Genomic DNA, 22,586 nt, shown 5'->3' on the forward strand with positions numbered 1-22,586 from the left:
TTAGTGGAAAGCCATTTTAAGTTTTCATATTTATTGCATTATTCTGCTTACATCTAGCTACTGCTGGTTACAGCTGATGGAAAATACACTAATTTTTACCTAGAGATACATAAATATTCAGAATAGTTTGGCCTTTCTGAGTAACTTGTTTTCAATGTCTCACATTTCACCGACTACAGTGATAATTTGCTTTCACATATTATTGATGGCTAGCAGGAATTTGCACATAATAATCATAATATTTCTGTCCATCTACCCGTCCATCCAATGTATTTTTCTTCTACAGTGTAACATTTCTTGTCTAACTGAGGTAAAATCTTTTCTTTCTTTACTTTTGAAATTCTGTGATGGTAACAAAATTGGTTTTTGATATTTTGATTGATAAATATCTGAAAATAAGAAGACTCTATCTAGAGAGTTTTTATTTGTTCAACCAACTCTATGAAACTCCATTCATTTAAGTTGGTGAACAGAAAACACAATTTGTCACAGAAAAATCGTTGCCTAAGTACTTTATAGCGTGTTCTTTTAGATCCAGTGTAAAAATACTGATCTGGTGAAAACAAACTACTAAAAACATCGTCTGATGTGTGGAATGCAGACATGTTTTTTTGTGTAGAAATGGCTACACAAATAAGCCTTTATGTGGATTGCTTGTGTTGTCTCACAGCTGTGTTTCTGTGTGAAATCTCTTAGATTTTTAATTCTTAGAAATAAGAACATTCTTGTCCAAATCGGTTCTGAACCTTTTCATCCAGATCTGATTTCTGCTTTAAATAAATTCAGTGGACTCCATCACTTTGAGTTGTGTGTCAGCAGGAATTACCAAGTTCTGGTTAAGAAAAACCAGGGCCATGCTGGTTCATCATGTTGTTTCAGAGCAGAGCCTTTGTTTATGAGGTGATTAAAGTGCTTATGCTTAACCCCAGGCGACTGAGGTCAGACCAGCTTATGTCTAGATTTCAAGCGGCTGGTGTAAAGTGATCTGTGTCACTGGCAAAATGTAATAACCTTTAGGGTGAAAAAAGGCACAGGTGGCAAAACAAACAGATTTTCTGTGATGTTCTGAACACTGAACAAGTGCAGGGCTTTCAGTCTGAAAGTAAATGTCAGTCACAACATGCCCTTCCTGGGGGTGTGGATGTATGACCTTGCAAACATGGCTCATTGATATTCTTGGAGAAATGTCATGAAGCCATTTGGGAAATCTTTCCCTCTTGTTCTTTAACTTATGAATATGAATGAAATCCACATGTGTTTTGAGTTTATTTGCTCATTAGCATGAATTTGATGAATAAACAAGATTGTATTTTTAGCTACTGTTCACAAAGGTTCAGAAGATCTGGATATTACAGTTTAGTTTCTTTTTTCTTTTTTTTCTTTTTTTGTTGTTGTTGTGGTTCTGACATGAAATGTTTCTCAATTTTAAGTCCCCAGTGTGATGTTTAGTTCATTGACTGCACAAATATGGATACTGGTAAATATTTTACATTTTGTGACATGAAGACAGCAAATTTCTATTTTTTAATAGCAATCTTTTATGTGGTGGCAGTGCAGTGGTGCTATTCACTTTTTGTATTTGGATGATTGTTAGATTAACTTCTCCACAACTTTGTGTTGTCTCTATTCATTTGTTTTCATAGTGATATTTGTTTTGTTGATGTTTGAAGCTATATCTATGTTGAGATTAAATTGCAGACAGACTGTCTTTGCTAATTGATGACCTTTTGGTTTAGGCTAAAAGTAGCTTCATAATTTTGCGCAACTTTACAGGTTTCTTATTTTGTGGTCTTCCTGTAGTGTATAAATTATATTTTTTCAGGCTCCAGTAGTGTTTAATTAGTTGATTGATGCACTGACCTTCACAGTTTTAATCATACTGCTGTTTTACCGTCACGTACATATCATGTTGCTACTGTCTAATTTCTGTTTTAATTTAGACATATGTGTGTGTCACATATGTACAGAAGGTTAGCCAAAGGGTAATAGCAATTTAAAATTAAATCAATTATTGCCAATGCCAAGATTCAGCCTAATAAAATTAAAAGATAGTGTCATTATTGCATTAAAAAGTTCTGCAATTTGCAAAGTAATCAAACCAATTTAAACTTGTCTTTGTAGTGATGTCTTGAGAAACAACACAATCCTATAAGAACATCTCAAAGATACTATTTCCTTGAGTAATAATGTAATAAACACGAAGTCCAACAAAAATGTACTTCCCCCACAGATTTGGATCCAGTTTCTCTGGGATGCTTTTGTCTCTTTGGTGATCTTTGGAACCGGATATAGATGTTTGTTTTCATCTTGATTTTTAAACTAACCCTGTTTGTTTTTGCTAAGTTTATTATTTGCTAAAAGTGCATTCAGTACTCAGGGGGATGATGCTGACTTGGAAAGAGTGGGTCACACATTCAAAGTCAACTCTGACTTGGGGTCCACATATATAATACTTTCTTACTGCTATATGCTGAGCAATAATAACATTAAACACAGAACATGAAAAGCTAATGACTTCAGGGGTGTAAAGGTGAAATTTGAAAGCTGTTTAAAGTTTTGACTACGGTGATGTCACTGGGCATCGGAGCACTCAGCACTTAGGCTTGTTTAATTACCTTCCCTACAAATTACACATTCTGTCTTACTTATTCTAATGGAACATTATTTCTTTCAATTAAAATGATTGTTCAATTATTTATTTGATGTTACGTGACTTTGTCTTTGGTGCAATCATCTGGCAAGCATGTGTGGGTGTGAGTGAACCTCGACAATTTTCACCTTTTGAAATTAAAAAGTAAAAGTACACAACCTCCATCCATACCGTCATGTCAATATTTGTATTTATTAAATAACAGCTCCACCATCTTTATTCCTGCAGCTAATCTGCAGAATCGCAGTATTTTAACAACATTTAAATGTCTTCTTCTTGTAGACATAAAAATCTTAATGAACGGTGCTATTATCACAAGTGCTGTTGAATGAAGCTCTTTAGTATTACGGTTTATTCGAAGACTATCACTGCACTTTAACAGTAATGTAATGACTAGTGACGACTTCAGAGTCTGGATTCTTTCGTGATGTGTGTTAAAGCAGCACCTGTTAGCACTTTTCTGCTGGACTGAGTTCAATCAAAATTATTGAAGCTCCTGATGATATGACTCATGGTGATAAAATACTGCAATAAATGATTTAATGGAAAGAACTGATGGTAAGAAAGGTTTTTGACAAAGTAAAAAAAAAAAACTTCTAATGAGAGTAAAGATTTCCGTATATGTTGTTTCTGTGTTTCATATGTCCAATGAAAATGTTTCAAACAAATGTTAATGTCATGAAAAAATACAAAGAGAGCAAATATAAACATTAGTTTTCGATGGTTAAGGTAAATAATCTTTCCACGCCAATCAAACTCCTTTGCAAAATCCAAAATTTTAATGATTAACTACTTTTTTTTTTGTCGTAGTTATCAAACCACACCCAGGTATGAACAATCCCCTAAACAAAAGTAGGCCAAAATAGTGCATCCTGTGACTCCTCAACAAACAAATTTAGTCTAAGAGCAGATTAACAATTGATCATTTCACATAAAATGCCCCCCAAAAGATAATGTAATGATACATTAAAGTCCAATGACTGGACAATGCACCAAGAAATTCTCATTTTGGTCTCTCCTGGCTATGATTTCCTAATGGAGGAAAAATTACTATTGTTACTCCACACAGTCAGCTGTAACCACAAGTTAAGCACAAATCAGTATAATGCAAGAAAATGTATAAATAAACACATTCATATGGGCAGATTTGAAGGAAGTGCTTATCCTAATTAATTATTTTGAGTGAATCACATTCTTTCTCAAAGTGCAGGAGAATATTGTCAATCCACGCTGGTGAAAGAGCACAATAGTATAAAGACCTATAAGCATCAAAGCCCCTCACTCTTTCAATTCAAGCTTAATCTTCTTTTTCACTTTGTTGTAACCTTCAAGAATATTATTGGTGTTCCTGGCTTTATACATATGAGGATCAATATAGGTTTCAACTGCATACCTTCTCGCACAAGGAAAAGGTACTTTAGGCCACAATAATTATTCAGAGTCATTCTACAATTGCTCAATTAAACGAAACATAATTACACACCTGGAAATGTCAGATCATCAGCTGACAAGTAATTGGATCTGCTAATTTGTCATGATTGATGACAGTTTTATTTCTAGAGTTGGTGTTATGTCTGCTCAAAATTTAATCGGTGCCAAACTAAACAAGCTGTCAATCTCGGTATGTTTTCACAGTATGGTGTGTTTAATTTCTGTAACATGTGACAGGATAAAAAAAAGGCTCAGTTCTTAACATGACTACCTACTGAGCACCTTGTCAAATAAGGAGATCTGACACACAATAGATTTTTCCCCCCCTATTATTTAGCAGAGAAATATGCTTAAAATTCTCTGCATGTGTTTGCTCTCTCTTTGATCAGGCATTCACAACGCAGAGCTTTTAATGCAGAAGCTTACATGATATTTTAATACTCTCATCCCAGCACTGGAGTTGTAGGCTGAAAAAACTAAAGGTTATTTAATTTCTACTTTAAGCTCCATCCCTCCATTTTCTAACACTCTTGTCCCTAGTGGGGTCAGGAAGGCTGAAGGTGCCAATCTCCATCTAACGTTCCAGGCGAGAGGCAGGGTTCACCCTGGACAGGTCGCCAGTCTGTCACAGGACAACACTGAGACAGACAGGACACACAACCATGCACACACACACTCACACTTAGGGAGAATTTAGAGAGACCAATAAACCTAACAGTCATGTTTTTGGACTGTGGGAGGAAGCCGGAGAACCTGGAGAGAACCCACGCATGTACAGGGAGAACATGCAAACTCCATGCAGAAAGACCCCGGGCCGCGAATCGAACCCAGGACCTTCTTGCTGCAAGGCAACAGTGCTACCAACTGCGCCACTGTGCAGCCATACTTTAATGTCTGAGATTAAAAAATTACAAAACATAAAAACATAAAAACCAGCAGAAATGTGAATGGAACCATCTGGCATTGCTGTGATAGTGCTTTTCTTTTCTGTCTGGTCATATTTCTCTTTGTAAATATTTCCAGCAAAGTAAATTTGATATCTTACAGGAGGAAATGCTGCAAGGGCTTCAGGTTTATAATGGGCCAGTGCATTCCTGAAGGTAGGGAAAACAGTTTGGATGTCACTTTTCAGGATCCTGCCAAAAATATCCTAAGTTTTTGGGTTTACTAGTGTCTGATCATTTTCAGTATCTTCTGTAACTTGCTTTAAGGTTGTAATAAAGCTGTATTTTGTGACCTTATCATCCTTTTATTCTAGATTATGACGTGTGTGCTGGCGCCCCCTGTGAGCAGCAGTGTACAGACCATTTTGGGCGTGTAGTGTGTACTTGTTACTTAGGTTACCGTTATGACCGTGAGCGCCACAGAAACCGGGAGAAGCCCTACTGTCTGGGTAAGACCTAACAATCCACAGCAAAAGTAATAAAGGGGATATTCTTTAGGCATTAAAAAATTCTCTGATGTTTGATGATACCAATATGAACCAACAATGAACCAGCCACTCAACTCTTACTGATACTGTAATAAAAACTGCCTGTTGTCTCTTAGTCAGGATGCTCTGAATCCAGACACAGTCTAGTGAATTTTGGTAATAAATGCAGAGCTAAAATCAATGTGCATGATTCGGTAATATGTCGCATTATTGTCTAAATGACTGAAAACTTTGTGCACTGTGGTTTGTAATGGATCCTTCTTGAGGCATTTTTGGAGTCAAACAATCTGATCAAATTTAGCAGTGCAGGAAGATTAACCATAACGTGGGGTTTAACAACTCTTAAAATATGTAATTGTAACGGCAATAGAGTGACACTGTAGAAGTCAAAAAGGCATGACCAGATCTTCTGATTTTTTTTTTTGCTGTCCAATTTCTTTTAGAGGTTTTTGTATCACATCCAACTTTTTTTACTTTGTGATTGTAAGGATTTGTTTTCTTATTTCAAAAATAAAGAATGTCTTTAAAAACATTGCTTCATTGTAACAAAACATTAAGTTGCCTAATATTAAACATCAACTCAGAGTTAATACATTTATTTAGTCTTATCTGTCCAATATTTGCTTAGTTTTGCACGAAAAACATTACAAATTGGGAAATATGTCACTGTTTCAAATGCTTTGAAATCCTGAATTGTTTTATATAAAAATAAATAAATATAAATATAAATAAAAATAAATATATATATATATATATATATATATATATATGTCTTAAAGTTCAGAAATTCCTACTCTAATCAATCTAAATCTAATATTCCCTAAATTTCAATACTTAAAAAAATATAAGTTGCAAAGTTAAAGTAACATACTTTCATAGCATTTTGTTTTGCTGAATGCAAGCATATTAAGTGGATGTACATTAAATAACATTTTCTTTTCACTTGCTGGCTAACTCCATTCTTGCACCTCAACACGCAGACATTGATGAATGTGCCGACAAAAACATGAGCGCCTGCTCTCAGATCTGCATCAACACCGCAGGAAGCTTTAGGTGTGAGTGTGAGAAAGGCTATTTCCTAGAAGATGATGGGAAGACTTGCACCAAAGGGGAGAGAGGTGAGCGTACACATCTTCTCATTATTCACATCAAACAGCAATGTGGAGAAGGCTCCACAGTGTTTTTGGAGGGCAATAGAGAAAGAGATGGGAGGGGGCACTACAAACATAGACACCTGGTAGTCATTAGACATCACTGCCTCTTGTGCATGTCAAAACAGTTCAGCCACCCAAACACGCGGCTGACTCTTTGACTCCTGGTCTTCTCATTTTGCTGGATTCATGTGAAGAAAACAAAAAACGTCCAGGCGATAAAAACATCTTTTCTGCCCCAGATTTACTTGCCAATGAAGCGGTGAAGGCCTGCAGATTTGCTACTTCCTCCCAGGAGAGTGTCTTCCATTACCTACTATAACATTTCAGAACATGCTAAGCAGTACAAAAGTGTGGTGTGTGAAATTATGACCATTCTTCATGTCCTGCTGCTTTGTAACTTGGGGGAGAGAAATCACATTCAGACATTTGCACCAATCCATTGTACAGACAAACTCCGTTAGTTAAGATGAACAATGTTTAAGCACCCAGTTAAGCAACAGCTTATGCTTGTCATGAGCTAAACTGAAACATTCGTTCTTCTGTCGAAGTTTTTATTTTGAATTAGTGTAGAGTAGCTACAGTCCGAGTTGGAGTTTCAGGAAGGTGGCAGCAGTGAATAAACTGGGGGTAAGAATTTAAGACTGCATTTTTTCATCTTTATTCCATCTCTATTCACCTCTTTCTAGATATTTTTAACTTTGTGAGTGAACTCATCTGACTACATTTTTATGAAATGTTTTTTGTTATATATTTTTTTTATACATTACATGACTTTTCCTTTGTCCGTGTTTCCATGTCCAAGTAACTTAAATACTTTTTTCCAATTTCCCAGCAGTTCATCTCTTTGAGAAATGTGATAATTTAATGAATGCTGGAACTTGCTCTGCCACATGTGAAGACTTCCTCCAGATCAAGATGGCAGTGCTGCAGCTTAAGCAGAAGGTATGGGACAACAGAGGAGAAACATTTGTCTGGCAAAAGTAAAAATTGGAGTCTATTTTTTCCCTCATCCACTACATCAGCACTTGTTTTGCAATACACTTTAGAGTTAGTAGCCAAAAAGTCCAGACAAAAATTGCCTGTTAAGGATTTTGATTTAGCTGCAGCACAATCCCAGCAGTATTGCAGAAATGACTACAGGTACATATTAACAACTCTCATGAGGTCCATTAATGTAGTTTATCACCTAATAAAAAGAAAACACTTTAAAAAATCCTTGGTGAATAGCAAGCTAATGCATTGTTCCTACACATGAGTTGATACAAAAGTCAGCTGTGGAGTTAACATGTCCATCTGTGTTACTACAGACGTCTGAACTTTTCTGAGCATGTGTCTGTCAGTAGCAGCGTTCAACACTCAGCACTGTAACATATGATGTATTGCTTCCAGCTGTGTGGTCTTTCCGTGCTACATATATACAGTTCAGCGTATATTAAGAAAACATCATGAAAAATGTTGTCTTTGCTGATTACTATGTAAGTTTACAACATAAGCTGAAGGGTATAATTATATGGTAATAATTACAGGGACGTTAGAATACACATTTTAAAACACCAGTTCGTCTACTCACATCTTTCAAAGTCATCTGATTTCAACGAGTAAGCCACAACTTCACCCATTTTGTGTGTATCATTATGGAGAGCAATAAATGCAAGTTTATTTCAATACTTTAAAATAACATCCAAATGTTTTTAATTTCAGTGATCCAGTTTGTGTCTTTTTTTCCACCATCCTTTTTCCTTCCAATCAATTCTCCATGAGTATGTTTATATCAGGACTATGTGAACAGCCAGTTTCTTTAGCACTCACCTCTCATAGCACACCTTGCTATTGTCCTAGACCGTTGCATAACACTGATACGTCAGTGTTATGCAAGACTGATTTAATAAAAATTTTTGACATACTGATTTTGTGTTTGTTTGTAGCTTTAAACCATGTTAATCAAAATGAATTTCAGTTATTTTATTTGGATTCACCGGCAATTACCAAAGCAGAATGCACAGTAGTGACACAGTTTTCTAAAGAGTTCCAGTTAAAGTAAAGGTGTGGTGTAGGCTTAGATTAAGTAAGCTTTCTAGTGAAGGGCATATGCTGTAAGGTGAATTCAAAAAGATAACCCTATAAGGATATATCTGTGATTTTCTTCTATTTGTATTTGAATGCAAACTCACAGAAATCTTCAAAAATCTTGCAGGAGTTCTGAATCCTAAAATAAACTCTTGCACCATATCAAGATGTTCTACTTATTACCCAACTGGGACTGTCAAGTCTACAAGATGTTGCACAGATCAAAGAGAACCATTTCCAAGGATGCTCCTTACAATACAGAGCGGGGACTGTCCTGGTCATGCTGCATAATGCAGATGTGTTGCCTTGCCTCCATCTGTTTTGGTCATGGTGTGTTACGTGGCGCAGCTACAAGATCGACTTTCATCTTTCGGCAGGGTTTATGATTGTAGCAAAGTTTTACATGACATTAGCTCTACAGTATGTAATTTCCCTGTAATTCTTGAGGGTACAGACTTTTAATATTAAACATTTAAGGACAAAATGCACTTAATATAAGAAACAAATACCCCATCAAGGTATTGTATATTCCCTAATCAATTCTTACCGGCATTTATTTTTATTGTTCTTTCCTGTCTCTTTTCTAAGATGGCCTTGCTGTCGAATAGTGCTGATGTCCCTGTGCAGATGATGAATGAGAAAATTATGACATCATCTGTATTTTTACCAGGACCTCCAGGTTCCCCAGGGCCTCCAGGTAAGAAAGAATTTGTGTCCAATGTCCAAATGCGCCCTGCATGTGTTAAGTACTTTGCTTGCAGAAAAATTATTTGGAGCCATGCAAGGATGACTAATCTGTTCTGTAAATCCTAACATAAATGTGCAGTTGAGATAGTTTATGTCATGATTCTGTTATGAACAGACCACTTGCTGACCCATTTAGTTTAGCATTTTCCACATTCATACTGTAGCTCTTTAACATCTGTAAATCCCTCTCGATTTGACTAGGTTTTTGTTGTAGGAAACCAATCCATCATAAATTATTTGAAAACACTTTTTCAACTTTAACTGTGTGCATATCTTTCATAGTTCATATATATATATATATATATATATATATATATATATATATATATATATATATATATATATATATATATATATATGAAAAAAATCCATTAAATTTTAAAAGTTTTAAAGGGGCAGCAACGATTCAGCTGGGTGGACCTAACACTGCTTTCGAAGTGTAGCTTCTCCTGAGATCTGCAGCTGTCAAGCTCCCACGATTGGCAGCTGCACCTGGAAGGTGGTGCAGCCTGAATTTTCTTAGGTGTCCAACTAACTTCATTTATAACTCGCAGAAAAAAAAAGTCTTAAGTTTAAATCCGGATCTGGAATCTTTCTGCATGGAGCTTGAATCTTCTTCCCATTTCAGTTTTCTCTGAGTATTCCATCTTCTTCCCACGGTCCAAACACATGACTGTTAGGTCAATTGTTTCTCTTATGTGACCTTAGGAGTGAATCTGTGATTATTTGCACCAATCTATGCGTCACCCTGCGAGGATTAATGGGTGTTAAAGATGGATGGATGGATGGTTGGACAGTTGGATGGATGTCCTGCTAGGTTTTTCTTGACATTTACATCCATTACCATGATCTAACTGCAGCTGCATTCCGGGCGAGAGGCGGGTACACCCTGGACAGGTCGCCAGTCTGTTGCAGGGCAACACAGAGACAAACAACCACTCACACACACAGAGAACCCACGCATGCGCAGGGAGAACATGCAAACTCCATGCAGAAAGACCCCGGACCGGGAATCGAACCCAGGACCTTCTTGCTGCAAGGCAACAGCTCTACCAACTGTGCCACAGGTCAACATGTCAGCTAAATTCATAGTCAAGAAATTAATATAGTTCATAAATATCTTTGACCTTGAAGTAATCCTAGAGGGATTGAAAAGATTAGATCCGCAAAAAGAAATTATATCCTAGAAGAATGACAGATTTTAGTCTACAACAAAGTGACATTTCCAGTGTTGAAAATATTCTACATGCCAATGACAGAAAGGATAGAAAATAATGAATGGTTTACAAACTCTGCTTTGTTTCTGTCTTTATTCTAGGAGACACGGGACCAGTTGGCCCTCCAGGATTGACAGGGCCCCCTGGTCCACCTGGTCCTAGGGGCTTGATGGGACCAATTGGACCAACACCAGACCTGTTCCACATCAAACGTGGCCCTCGAGGACCTCTGGTCAGTTTATATATGCTTTCTTTTATCTAGAACAAATCAGTATGTCCACATTTTTCACAGTTATAGCTCTGCTTTTATCTTTATTATACGACAGTTCATATTCTCATTCATGTTAGTAGTACATCTTTGAAACTCCAATATAATATATTTCTGTCTGAAAATCCTCCTAGGCCAACCAGAACTTTGTCTTGATATACAGGATCTTAGGCAGAACTGCTTAAAAAAAAAAAAAAAAAAAAAAAAAGGCAGATAAACATTGTTACTGTTAATGTTTTGAGCCTTGTTGCCAATTGTGGTCAGCTCTTTTGAAAAAGAGATTTTTAATCTCAATGAAACACACTTGGTTAAATAAAGGTTATATACATAACCAAAAGCTTCTTATTGTTGCTGATAATTGTTCGATTTTAGTACCTAAAAACTAGAAGTACATTTTGAGGTCACACTTTTGGAGGGAAAAATATTACATGGATTTACATTTATTACTGACTATTTTTATGAGGCATTAATGCAATTAATATTTTTCTAAATCTTCTATTTGTTTCCTGCATCATGTTGTCAAATATATTATTTGTATGCAAAGTGTTATTTAATGCTATTTGGAATATACTAGAAGTGCATTATAATACCTAATGGTACATTCAAATAGTCCATTACAATTTAGGTATGGCACACATTGACATCCTTATTGCTATTGACTTACTGCACAGTTTTAATCTGATTTGTCTCCAAGACCTTTTCATCACCTCTCCTAAAAGCAAAAGGTTGGTGCTTTAGCAGCACTAACACAGAAATCATCATGGCAATATCAGTGTTTGCAGTATCATGATTGCAAATTATGTGTTGGAGATATAATTTGCAATATTGCAATATAATGTTGAATTATATTGCATCCAATATTGCATCCAATATTGCTTGGGTGCAATATTGAGTAAAACCCCAAAATAGATTAGTTTAATACAGAGGAAATACTTCAAACTATGATTCCAGCTCCAGGTCACTGCAGGGACCATATTGATGGAAAGCATCCATTTTGAAAGAATTATCTGAGTGCTGTTTAACACTTGTGGATGTTCTGGCACAAACCCACAAGTTAAAGCTCCTGACAAATATTTTAATTAAATTATGGCTAGCGTGTTCTATTTTTTTTCCCCCTCAATAACAGCCTGGTGACTTATGCAGATGGAGAATTCCTCTGCTTCTGTAAAAGACCATCACCATGAGAGAGGTGAGAGGTTTGCTTGGTTGGCCTGAACAGCTTTGCAATGAATTACAAGGCATACTTTAAAAAAAAAAGTAAGACATGGAAATTAATTTCTACTTTTGCCTGTAAAACTGATTTTTTCTGACGTGTGGGTTTTACTAGACTAACAAATTGAAATAATTTAGTTATCCTGCATTGTGAGACAGGCACAGGGAGCGAAAGAAAATACCTCCTCTTTTTTGACCCTCATTTCTGCCAGGTCAGAAAGGATGACACATGGTGATGGTAATAACAACAGAGTGCACCGAATCCATTTACAGCTTCAGATGTTTTCTTTGGCCTGCTCTGTTTGCAGCACTCACTCTATCCTGCTAGTGCAAACCGATGGTGTTGAGGTGGAGGATATGAATCAAGAATGTTGAGGATATTGCCACCCAGACACGTTAGAAATCCCAACATCAACACCTGCAATCAGTCATACAACAAGCTGCACGGAGCCAAATCATGAACTCAGGACCTGTGTTTTCACAGTGGAACGTAATCTGTTGCTTTGCATGCATGAGTATTATGTGTTTATGTAATAGCTAGATGTGCGTTTCCATCACAACTCTTCATATTCACAGCCTGTTTATGCAGTTAATCAGTCCACATTTTGGTGAGGTGAGGCTGAAAGGGCATTGTGCTCTCAGGAGGTTTTGGCCATCAGGTCACATGTGTTTGACTGCATGCAAGGATTTTAGCCTTGATTAATGTGTGACTCTCAGGCTATGTATTTGTCTGAATATTGGCACCTCTCCCTGGACAATATGTTCACAAGTCTTTGAAGATAATTATTTCAAGAAAGACATCAAAGCAAGCTTCGTCATTGATCTGAAGCCCCTCAAGAAAGACCCGAGGCCCTCAGTTAATCTCTCTTGGTAGATCATAATTGAAGTTTGCAGTTTTGTAGTTACTAAGAGTGTGTCCATTTATCAAACAAAAAAATAGCTTGCTTTTTTTTTTTTTTGCTGGCAGGACAATATTACTTCTACATTAGTGCAACACTCAACTTCAGAAACCAGTGAGGGAGGTCAAATATCCCTGAAATAATATTTATATATCTTCTGTTTCTATTTATATCTTAAAAGGGCCCCCCAGGAGCACCAGGGAGAGATGGCCTAAAGGTAAGAATGGATGCTATGTAGTCATCTGATAATTTTAGCTTTTCAGCAGGATCTATGCCGCTTTGAACATAGTTCAGTAAAACTTCTGATAACCCCAAAACGCACAGAAAGCTTTACCACCAATATGTTTAACTTTGGTTTGTTGTATCATATCTCAAAATATGATACAACAAACCAAAGTTTCTTGTATCATCTCTGGGCTATTTTCAAAAACAATAGAGATTGTCTTCAATAATGGACACTGGCTGAAGAGAGCTTGGTTTCATAAATCCCAATAGATATACATTCATATTACGATCATATTACCATATTACAATCGTCTCCAAGCAAAACCCCATTGATGAAGTAATTATTGCATCATGCTCTGTACATGATGCAATAACACAATGTTTGTGTTTGTCCGTGTATGACAAATGATTGATAAAAAAAGTAAATCATTTGAATTTTTCTTAGACCGCAACCCACTTCCTCCATTATTCTTATTCTTATTCTTATTCTTATTCTTATTCTTATTCTTATTCTTATTATTATTATTATTATTATTATTATTATTATTATTATTATTATTATTATTATTATTATTATTATTATTATTATTATTATTATCTGCCAGGTTACGCTAATTTTATGGAGAAATTGGAAGACATGCCAAAACAATATCCCTCAGAAGACAATTATCCATAATTATTAGTCTAATCTTCAGAAATGTAGCTTGAGAATGACAAGCATATTGCAAAATCTCAGCTAAATGTTGCCCTGCCAAAGGATTTCTGATGAAAACTTTACCACAAGTTGATACAAGTGGAAAGAACAAAGATGCTGTGTCGAACAGAAGCTTACTTGATGCTGTGTAATCTATGAACCCAATAAATGCAGGGGTTTGTTTTTCTGCATCCAGGTTTCATGTTTTTCCATAAAGCATGTTTGTCCATGTATTCTGTCTCTGCAGAAATATGCAGCCCGGCTCATGAAAACATGTTTTCATAACTTTCTTTTTGCAAAGATCCATTTCATCCATCATTTGTCAGAGTGCCACAAAGCAATTTAAAAAAAAAATATGGAGCTATATGTTATGGTACATAAGGTGAAGTTCAGATATTTTTTTTCTACAGAAGCAAGAGCCTTGTGATTCTGCAGGATGTCAAAATCAATTTGAACTGAAAAGAGCCAGCTCAGGTAGTTCAGACATCCAGCTCTTAAATAAAATCTGACCTAAAGTGGCTTGAAAAAGACAGCATGATTGTGATCATTTAAAGAAACTAAATATCAACTCTTGAATTCACTCCATATTAGAGAAGTTGAGGTATAGGCTAAATATTTTAAAAGATTAAGACATTTACATGCTGTAAAATAGTATAAATCTTACTATTAATTGCTTACTAGATGATCAGAGTGTATGGAAAGGCTTAAGTGTATCTTTTCTTCATTGACAGAATACCTTGGCATACTCTCATTAATATGGGATGTTTGGGTGGATAAACGGGAGAATGATGATAATCTGCCTGACTGTGCTTCAAATTCAACCCATCTGCCAAAACATGTGTAGCCTCAGTATGACCCTGATCTGCCAAAAATGTTCCTACGCATTCTGGAAAAGACTAAAAAAAAGTACAGAATTAGCTTTTTTAAATTTTCCAGATGTGGATAAATATAGGAAAACAAAAACTAACTATGGAAAAAATGCTGAATTACATCTAAAAAGTACTTTCAATATTTTAAGTTACGGTACTAGTTTCAAAAAGTGAACTTTTGATTTAAATGAGCACTAACATAGTATGGATGCCCAAAAAGCTGTAAAATATCCCTATATTACACTCAGACCAGCTCTGTGTTGTTTTATATTTGGAAACCAAAGTTAATAAAACCTTATTAATTTTCTAGCAGTTTTTTTGGTCAACATTTGTTCACTTTTTCAGTCTTCTGAATTTTATTAAATGGGCAAGAAATGTGTAGAAATTTCAAACGAATTGTGGAGAAACCCTGTATCAAACAATTGTAACAATTAGAAGATTCCATATTATTCTGAAAAACATACAGCATGGTTGCTTCCTTCTTGACGTTTTCAATGTTTTTGTTCTATAACTTAAACAGTTCCAGGTTTATGGTGTTTTTTTTGGGTAGATGACCAGTGGTAGTTATCTACCACTTCTATTCTAGAAATACAATTTAGAAATGGCAGTGGCATTTCTAAATTAATTCATTGGCCTTTATAGCATCCTTTTACACTCTGGATTAGGTCTTAAGACACTGCAAGATTACAAACTTTACCAAGAAAAGAAATAATATTTGCTTTCAGAACTGGAGAGGATGCAAGTTACATTTTGGTGCTAGTTTTGCACTGAGCTAAACTTGAATCTCAGCACTGCAAATAGAGGTGCTGTAAATAGCCTAATGAAAATAAAGGAAAAGTTTATTTAGTTTTAAGAGGTCGTAAAGAATATTATCCAAAGAAAACAAAAGTTATCACCATCAACCTAAACAAACGTTAACAGCTTAGAAAAGTAAGAATGTGTTTTTCAACATCAGTACCATGCAACTGGTAAATATTTTACTGGAAGTGTCCTCCTCTGGGTATGTTTTGCTGCCAGTAGAATTGGTAGATTGCCCGAAGTTGATGGAATAATTAAAGAGGAGTGGCTGGCTCATAACTTCTAACACTTGGCATAACTTCAAACCATCATGGTTGAAACTTGTACAGTACTGTAACTCCGGCAGGACAATGATCCCAAACAGACATCAATACTGATTGTGTAATGCATAAAGCAGCCAAAGTTACGGTTTAAAAACATTATATCTACATTTTTGACCTCAGTTCTGTCAACAGTGTGTAGTTTGCGCCTGAAGAAGGTCTTAGGCGTCACTGGCAAGCAATCACATGAAATTAAACTTCACTGTAATAATTGAAAGAGTGCTTTTTGTGTAGTTAACCACATTTTGGTGACTGTGGCATTTGAAATCAAGCTTTGGTGTTCTTAGAGGCTTTAGAGCAGACATGGTAAAAATAAATTACTACTTTATGTTTTAACGTTGTATATATTTTATGTGTTTTTCGGGTTTTTAAGTCAGAATTATTTGTCCCTAAAATGATCCAGTGTCACTACTTTGAACTAGTTCTTTTATTTTCATGTTTCTTCTGTGACTAGTAGAGCCACAATGATAGGTGTGCATATTTGAGGAAAAGAGAAAAAGGAATAAAACAAAACGGGCACCTGACAGAACACACAGTGAGAGGTCCTACCTTTAATATCAGTTCAGAGTTCCTCAATGAGCTGACATCCCATTGACAAAGGCCAGCCCACACAATCTATTGTCCGACCGATTCTCAGATCAGTTGTTTTGTTTTGTTTTTTTTGGGGAACTTTATTTTTTTCGCATATATAGTTTTTTCTCTCTTTTCCTAAAAACACACCAGATGTGACTTTCCCAGCAGTAATAGCAGAAGTGTGAACTCCCAGTGCAACAATTCCATAGCATCCAGCCGGCTTTTTACAGAAATCATAAAGAAATAAACAAACTTCAACCCAGCTAAAACTGCAGTGCAACTGCCTGGGTTGATCGGTCTTGAGGTGAACATTACCTTTTTTTTAGAAGCCTTCTCGCACTCTACTTTCATTTTTCTTTTTTTTTTTTAACAAAGTTCTACTACAACAGCTCCACACACGCCATTCATAATTTTCATTAACCTCCCTCCAATGTTTCACCAACCCATGGCAGCTTATGCATAATTTACATCTTTAAAATTCTATGTGTATCATTTCTTTTTTTCTTTTCTTTTTTTCTTTTTTTTGTTGGTGGTGTTTTATCAATACTCTGAAAATAACAGGTCATTGACTGCTTTTATGTCTGGAGTTTGTCCCATTAGTCCAGGCTTAGGAAAACAGCAACCTATCTGCTCCAGCTAGATTTTTGACTTTTGGATAAATGTCTTTTGGTTTTCTGCTTGGTCAGTGCAGGAATATGTAAAACAGATTATGTCAGCTTTTTGTTTTCCTGCCTGTTTTTCTTCTTTCTTTTTTTTCATATTTGCTCCATTTGAAGCATATCCCATATCCAGAGCATTGTTTGATATTCCATTTTCTAGCTCCCTGAACAGTTTCCTGAGGACAATATTATGACATGCTCTCATGCAACACCCCCACCCCGTCTTTTCTCCACTGTAATTCAACTAAACTAAATATTTGTTTTGTTTCCTCAGGGGGAGAGAGGAGCTCCCGGGCCTGCTGGACCACCAGTAAGAATAACACTTTTCATACTGATGATACACTATTGTAACAAGCCACTTTCATCTAAATCAAAAATTTAAGTTAGTCATTATATCAGGTGATAAAAGACATTGAGCAACACAGCCTGTAATAGGCAACCATGACAAAGCAGGCAGGCAACTGTATGCATTTAAATCAGGGAATGGCACAGTTGGGAAAACATTTTTGCACCGAATGAATGCCTTTTCACTGTAATCATGTTAACGTTAACACTGTAAGAAAATATTACCACTGTAGACTAAAGACATACTGCTTTGTAATTTATAGATTTATGTTTCTACAGAGTCTTCTTTATAAGATATTGTGCATGAAAATTGGAATTTAAAGAACAAGAATTATTTTTACTAAAGTGATTTAAAATTGTGAAAACAAAACAACGTAGCTATAAGTGCAAAAGGAGAGACATGCACAGCTCACTCTTCTTCCATATACCGCCAGTGATACTTAAACTAACAAATATCTTTTACACAGTAAAATTTGAAACTTTTTGAGGCAACTACTTAGGATACATTTTCTTTCTCGTAAAGAATTATAAGGTTACATAGACTTTAAAACCAAATTATAAGAAAGCAAATCCAGAGATCACTGCACTGAGTAAATCACTATTTAAAATGTATTATCAAATTGATCAAGACCAAAAAGGATGCTTATTTTCTGTTTTGTTTTCCTCGTCTCGTAGGGACCACCAGGATCCTTTGATTTCCTGCTTCTGCTGATGGCAGATATCCGCAATGACATAGCTGACTTGCAGAGCAAGGTGTACGGTCGGCCAATGCACTCTCCGGAAGAGGACATTCCTTTGGCGCCAGACAGCTGGAGAGACACAGCGGACAGTTTGGATGCAGGATCAGGGGAGGATTACAAGGAACCTCCATCTCAAACAGGCCGATGGTCCAAAAGGAACAAGAAGAGAAAACCAGGGCGAGAGAGAACAAACTGATCACACTGATAATGAAGGGAGGCTTTGAATGCTGTCAGATATAAATATTGAAGCGGTTTGCTTTTGTATTTAATGGTTTTTAAGAACATATTTTATGCAGTTTTATTACAGATGTTTATTTTTTTATAAGACTTAAAATGCGGTCTTTGTCTTTTAACAAATGTAAGTAGACTCTGGCAGTATTTGTGTATTTTAAACTCTATGTTATGAGAAACTGAACAAACCAATATCTAAGGATTGACATCTTGATCCATAATGTCAGAAGATGCAGAAAATCGCCACAGTTGCTGCACTTGACCTTATTAAAGTAACTTTAATGTTTTTCATCCATTAAACACAAGAATAATAATTTCGGTTGGCAAAGTAGAAGTTTTTGGAGAAGTAGCAGCACTGTTCATTTACGTGACTGATAATCAACAGTATTTATAGCCAGATTAAGATTATTTGTGGTCTGAATGGTTGTTTGGAAATTCATTCATATCTTTATTCCAGTCGCAAAAAAGGTCCATAGTGAAAATAATAGGGTATAATAAACAAAACAAGAAAAAGATACAAAAATAAACCTGACACATATTATTCACTGAGTCACAAATAAATGATGATGCCAGTGATTCCACCTTCTTGAAGAAAATCTCACTGTACTAAGAGCAGGGTTTACTAAAACTGCAATTATATTATTGATGTGTACATTTCAGTTTTACATAGATGTACTACAGTTGTGTGCCTGTTGTGAAACAATTCCTGTTAAAGACATCCTCAGTTTACAAAACTCTTTACAGTATGTTTGAAAACTTGAATCTGAATTAGGGAATTATGCCACCTTTATTTTTTCATCTGAAAATAATGTACTTTAAAAAATAGTGTCCAATTTTAATAACTCGATAACAATATATTACACATAAAAAGCTAGCACAAGAACAATAGGAAATGGCTCAGATATGGAGAGAATAAACAAACTGCAAAACATTGACTAATTAATACAAGGCAGATTAACTCATTAAAGTTCAGCTGATGAGTTTTAATGGTTTTCTCCATAAGGGGGAGAAATCACAGAAGAGCACATATAAAGAGTTGAAAGTAACAAAAAAAATTATCTTTTTATATTTAATTTAACTTTTCTGAAAAATATGATTGCTATTTAATTAATGTAATATGTATTTTTTCTAGAGATCAATAGAGAGCAGTTCAGTCCTCTTAAATCAATAGAAAACCTGTTTCTGAGGCAGTACCCAGAAATGCAGTACTTTTTCACCATCGAGCATTTTACAAATATATGTGATTCAAGGGAAAGCTATTTTCAACCATTTCATATTTATACAGCAAATATTTGATTTTGTAAAGAAAGATGCAGAAGCTTCTATTTGTTTTGTTTTTTTGTTTTGTTTTGTTTTGTTTTTGTTTTTTCAAAAACTCAATATTCCTTTCCTCAATTTTGTGTTGAATGAGAAAACATTCATGAGATTTTCTCCTTGTTTCCTGTACAATAAGATGGACAGTCTTCCCAGGCCTGCAATAAGGAAATGCTCTTCCCTTCTGAGTACACTAGATGGCAGCCTTCTCACATTCTTTCACTCGGACTCTGTGACTTCTGTTTTTTAAGTAGAGCATAGAACATGGAGCCCAATGAACTCATTAAACTTTGCACTGTAAATCACAGAGATGCAATATGGTAACCAAAATCCAACTCTGACTAGAGTTTTATGGGTGAGTTCATCCGGCGTGATTAATGACTGTTTTCTTGTTTATTTTAGGACTCAAGCCACCAGTTGCCCATAAACAAAAGACGCATTCAGAAACTGACTCATCTCTATCAGAGTAATTATTTTAAGCAACTGAAATAATTGCTTAAAATAAGCAACGATCAACACATTTTAAACACTATAAGCTGGGGGTAAAGTCTAAAAAAGCCCCTGCTATGCAGTTACACTGACTGACGTTCTTGTTCATTGTACCAACAGCAAAACACATAAACAAATTTAGGACGTTTTAGATTTTTGTTGAACTTCTGAGTTTTCCAAATCTATATAGACACACTTTCACATATTCATGTCCAGCAGATCAAGACAAACTAGACAATATATGCCCATAAAATCCCTGCTGGAAGTAATTAATCACCAACAAACAGAGAGGAGCCTTAAATGAATTTAACTATTTGCTGAAGAGGCCCCTTGGTTCCACTTACATCTCCCTGCTCATCCCCTTCATTATTTAGAACTACCCACAAAAAGATGCAGCACCGAACAAGTACACACATACACGCACACACACGCCTGTGAAAAAATGTTTCATAGCAAATTAATGAGGAAGTTACTGTGCTGCCATAGAGCCCCTAATGAGGTAATTTTATTAGAAGCGGCTGCCCAGAACAGTAGGAAAAGGATGGGGGAAACAAACAGGGTAGAGAAAATTAGTGTTACCCAATTCATTAATTAATGCACCAGTGTGGGCAGCAAATTAACTGCCCCAAATAATCTTCTATTGAGCGAAGATTATGATGGCGGGGAAAAGAAAATACATTGTTGCCCTTCAACGTAATTACAAGACAGTGCAAATTCAATTCTAATGAGGTGAAAGGCACCCCCTTAACATACATCCCCTAGTCCCCTTCTCTGAAAAGGCCCACTCTTGTTGAGGCCTAAGTTTAAGGAAGTATTGAGAGCGAACGAGACAATGCTGAGAGATCGGCCCGGGCCTGAGTGCTTTACATGCTGCAAACAGGTAGAGGGGACTGAATGGCTCTCTTTCTGGGACTCCTGGGGGGCCTGTCTTCCCAGCATAACAACACTTGGCCCCGAGAAAAGGGTCCGCTGAGGAGCCCCGGAGAGTGAATGGACCTGCGCCGCAATGGGTCACCCTGAATGGCCACAAGTTCTTTACTGATTAAAAACTATGTTGCGCTGGCCCCAGGGCCACGCACATTTGCGCAGACACACACAGAAGCACACACTCTGCCTCTCATTGAGTTATCTTTACTCATGCTTTGTCTCCTCTAATTGGAGCTGATGAGTGACTAATTGGTAGCTTTTTTACAACACCCAGCACTTAAGCGATGGCAAGCCGAGGGAGGCAGCATGAGCGGAGTTAATGAGAGGCTTTGCACAAATAAGAGCTTTAAAATGGGCCGGTCTCTCAGAATGGACGTAAAGGAAAGTTGAGGATAGCTTTTGTGTCCCCCACATCTTTCACTTTATGTGCAGGTATCTAAAAAGGAGAAGGAGCGGTGGAGGGCACCCAGTGGTTGCTGAAACGCTGAGCACTTGTGCGAATAAAGGGATCTGTTCTGTATTGTTTGGAGCCCATCGTTTAGTGTGTCTGCTAATAATGAGAAAGAACTGCTCCTCAAATGAATGTGGCAAAGTCCTCAGGGTACAATGAGTGCCTCTCTTGCTTGGACCACACTGCACCATGTTGAAGCAATCTGAAATAAAGGTTTCGTCCTTCAGCATTGTTCAGGATGAGTATTTGGCCTATGTGCACAGAACTGAGGCAACAAATATTACAGCAGCAATTCTCCATATAGCTGTGGAATACTATGTGATTTTTTTTTTCTTTTAGATTTTTGATTATAATAACGTTTATACCAGTTCTAAAATCAGACTGAACAGTTTTCAAATGTTTCCAAACCTCTTGAATGTTTTCACATTTTTGCAAAACTACAGCTATGAGCTTTAATGTGTTTCAGTAGAATTTTACTTGATCGGACAAAGTAGGGCTTAATAGTGAAGGCAGCCAAGCATATTGTATGGTTTTCAGTGGTTAACAAACAAATTTGAAAGGTGTGACATACACTTATTCTGCCACTGTTATTTCAATTCAAGGAATGCAGCAGACTGCTCAAGTTGTGAAGAAGTTTAAACAAAGGTTAGATTTTAAAACAGTACCCAAATCTTTGAACATATCATTGAGAAATGTTCAGTCTATCATCTGACACTGAAAAAAGTATAACCAAACTGCAAACTATCCAAGACATGATTGACAGGCCTGAAAATGAGACTTTTACTCAGAGAAGCAGTAAACATGCCCATTAAAATCTTGTCAGAATTAGTTAGAAGATGGATAGGCCTAAATACAGGAAGATTTTGGAAAAAAA

At 36.2% G+C, this 22,586-nt stretch overlaps 1 protein-coding gene across 2 annotated transcripts in view; it reads left to right on the plus strand.

Moving 5' to 3' along the window:
• The window catches only part of ccbe1 (collagen and calcium binding EGF domains 1), a 40,489-nt gene extending 18,613 nt beyond the window's left edge, over nt 1–21,876 (plus strand). The window contains exons 3-11 of one of the 2 annotated variants that reach the window (XM_044096445.1): nt 5,129–5,181; nt 5,340–5,474; nt 6,494–6,631; nt 7,503–7,609; nt 9,323–9,431; nt 10,800–10,930; nt 13,259–13,294; nt 17,490–17,525; nt 18,236–21,876. In XM_044096445.1, the coding sequence (XP_043952380.1) occupies nt 5,129–5,181; nt 5,340–5,474; nt 6,494–6,631; nt 7,503–7,609; nt 9,323–9,431; nt 10,800–10,930; nt 13,259–13,294; nt 17,490–17,525; nt 18,236–18,496 (1,006 nt within the window). In that variant the 3' untranslated portion in view covers nt 18,497–21,876. Of the gene's footprint in view, nt 1–5,128; nt 5,182–5,339; nt 5,475–6,493; nt 6,632–7,499; nt 7,610–9,322; nt 9,432–10,799; nt 10,931–13,258; nt 13,295–17,489; nt 17,526–18,235 lie in introns of both variants that reach the window. The other variant, XM_044096444.1, reaches the window with a different exon arrangement.
• The last annotated feature ends 710 nt before the right edge of the window (nt 21,877–22,586 follow it).

Source organism: Gambusia affinis, linkage group LG17, assembly GCF_019740435.1.
Source record: "Gambusia affinis linkage group LG17, SWU_Gaff_1.0, whole genome shotgun sequence".
In the NCBI taxonomy this organism is placed as follows: domain Eukaryota; kingdom Metazoa; phylum Chordata; class Actinopteri; order Cyprinodontiformes; family Poeciliidae; genus Gambusia; species Gambusia affinis.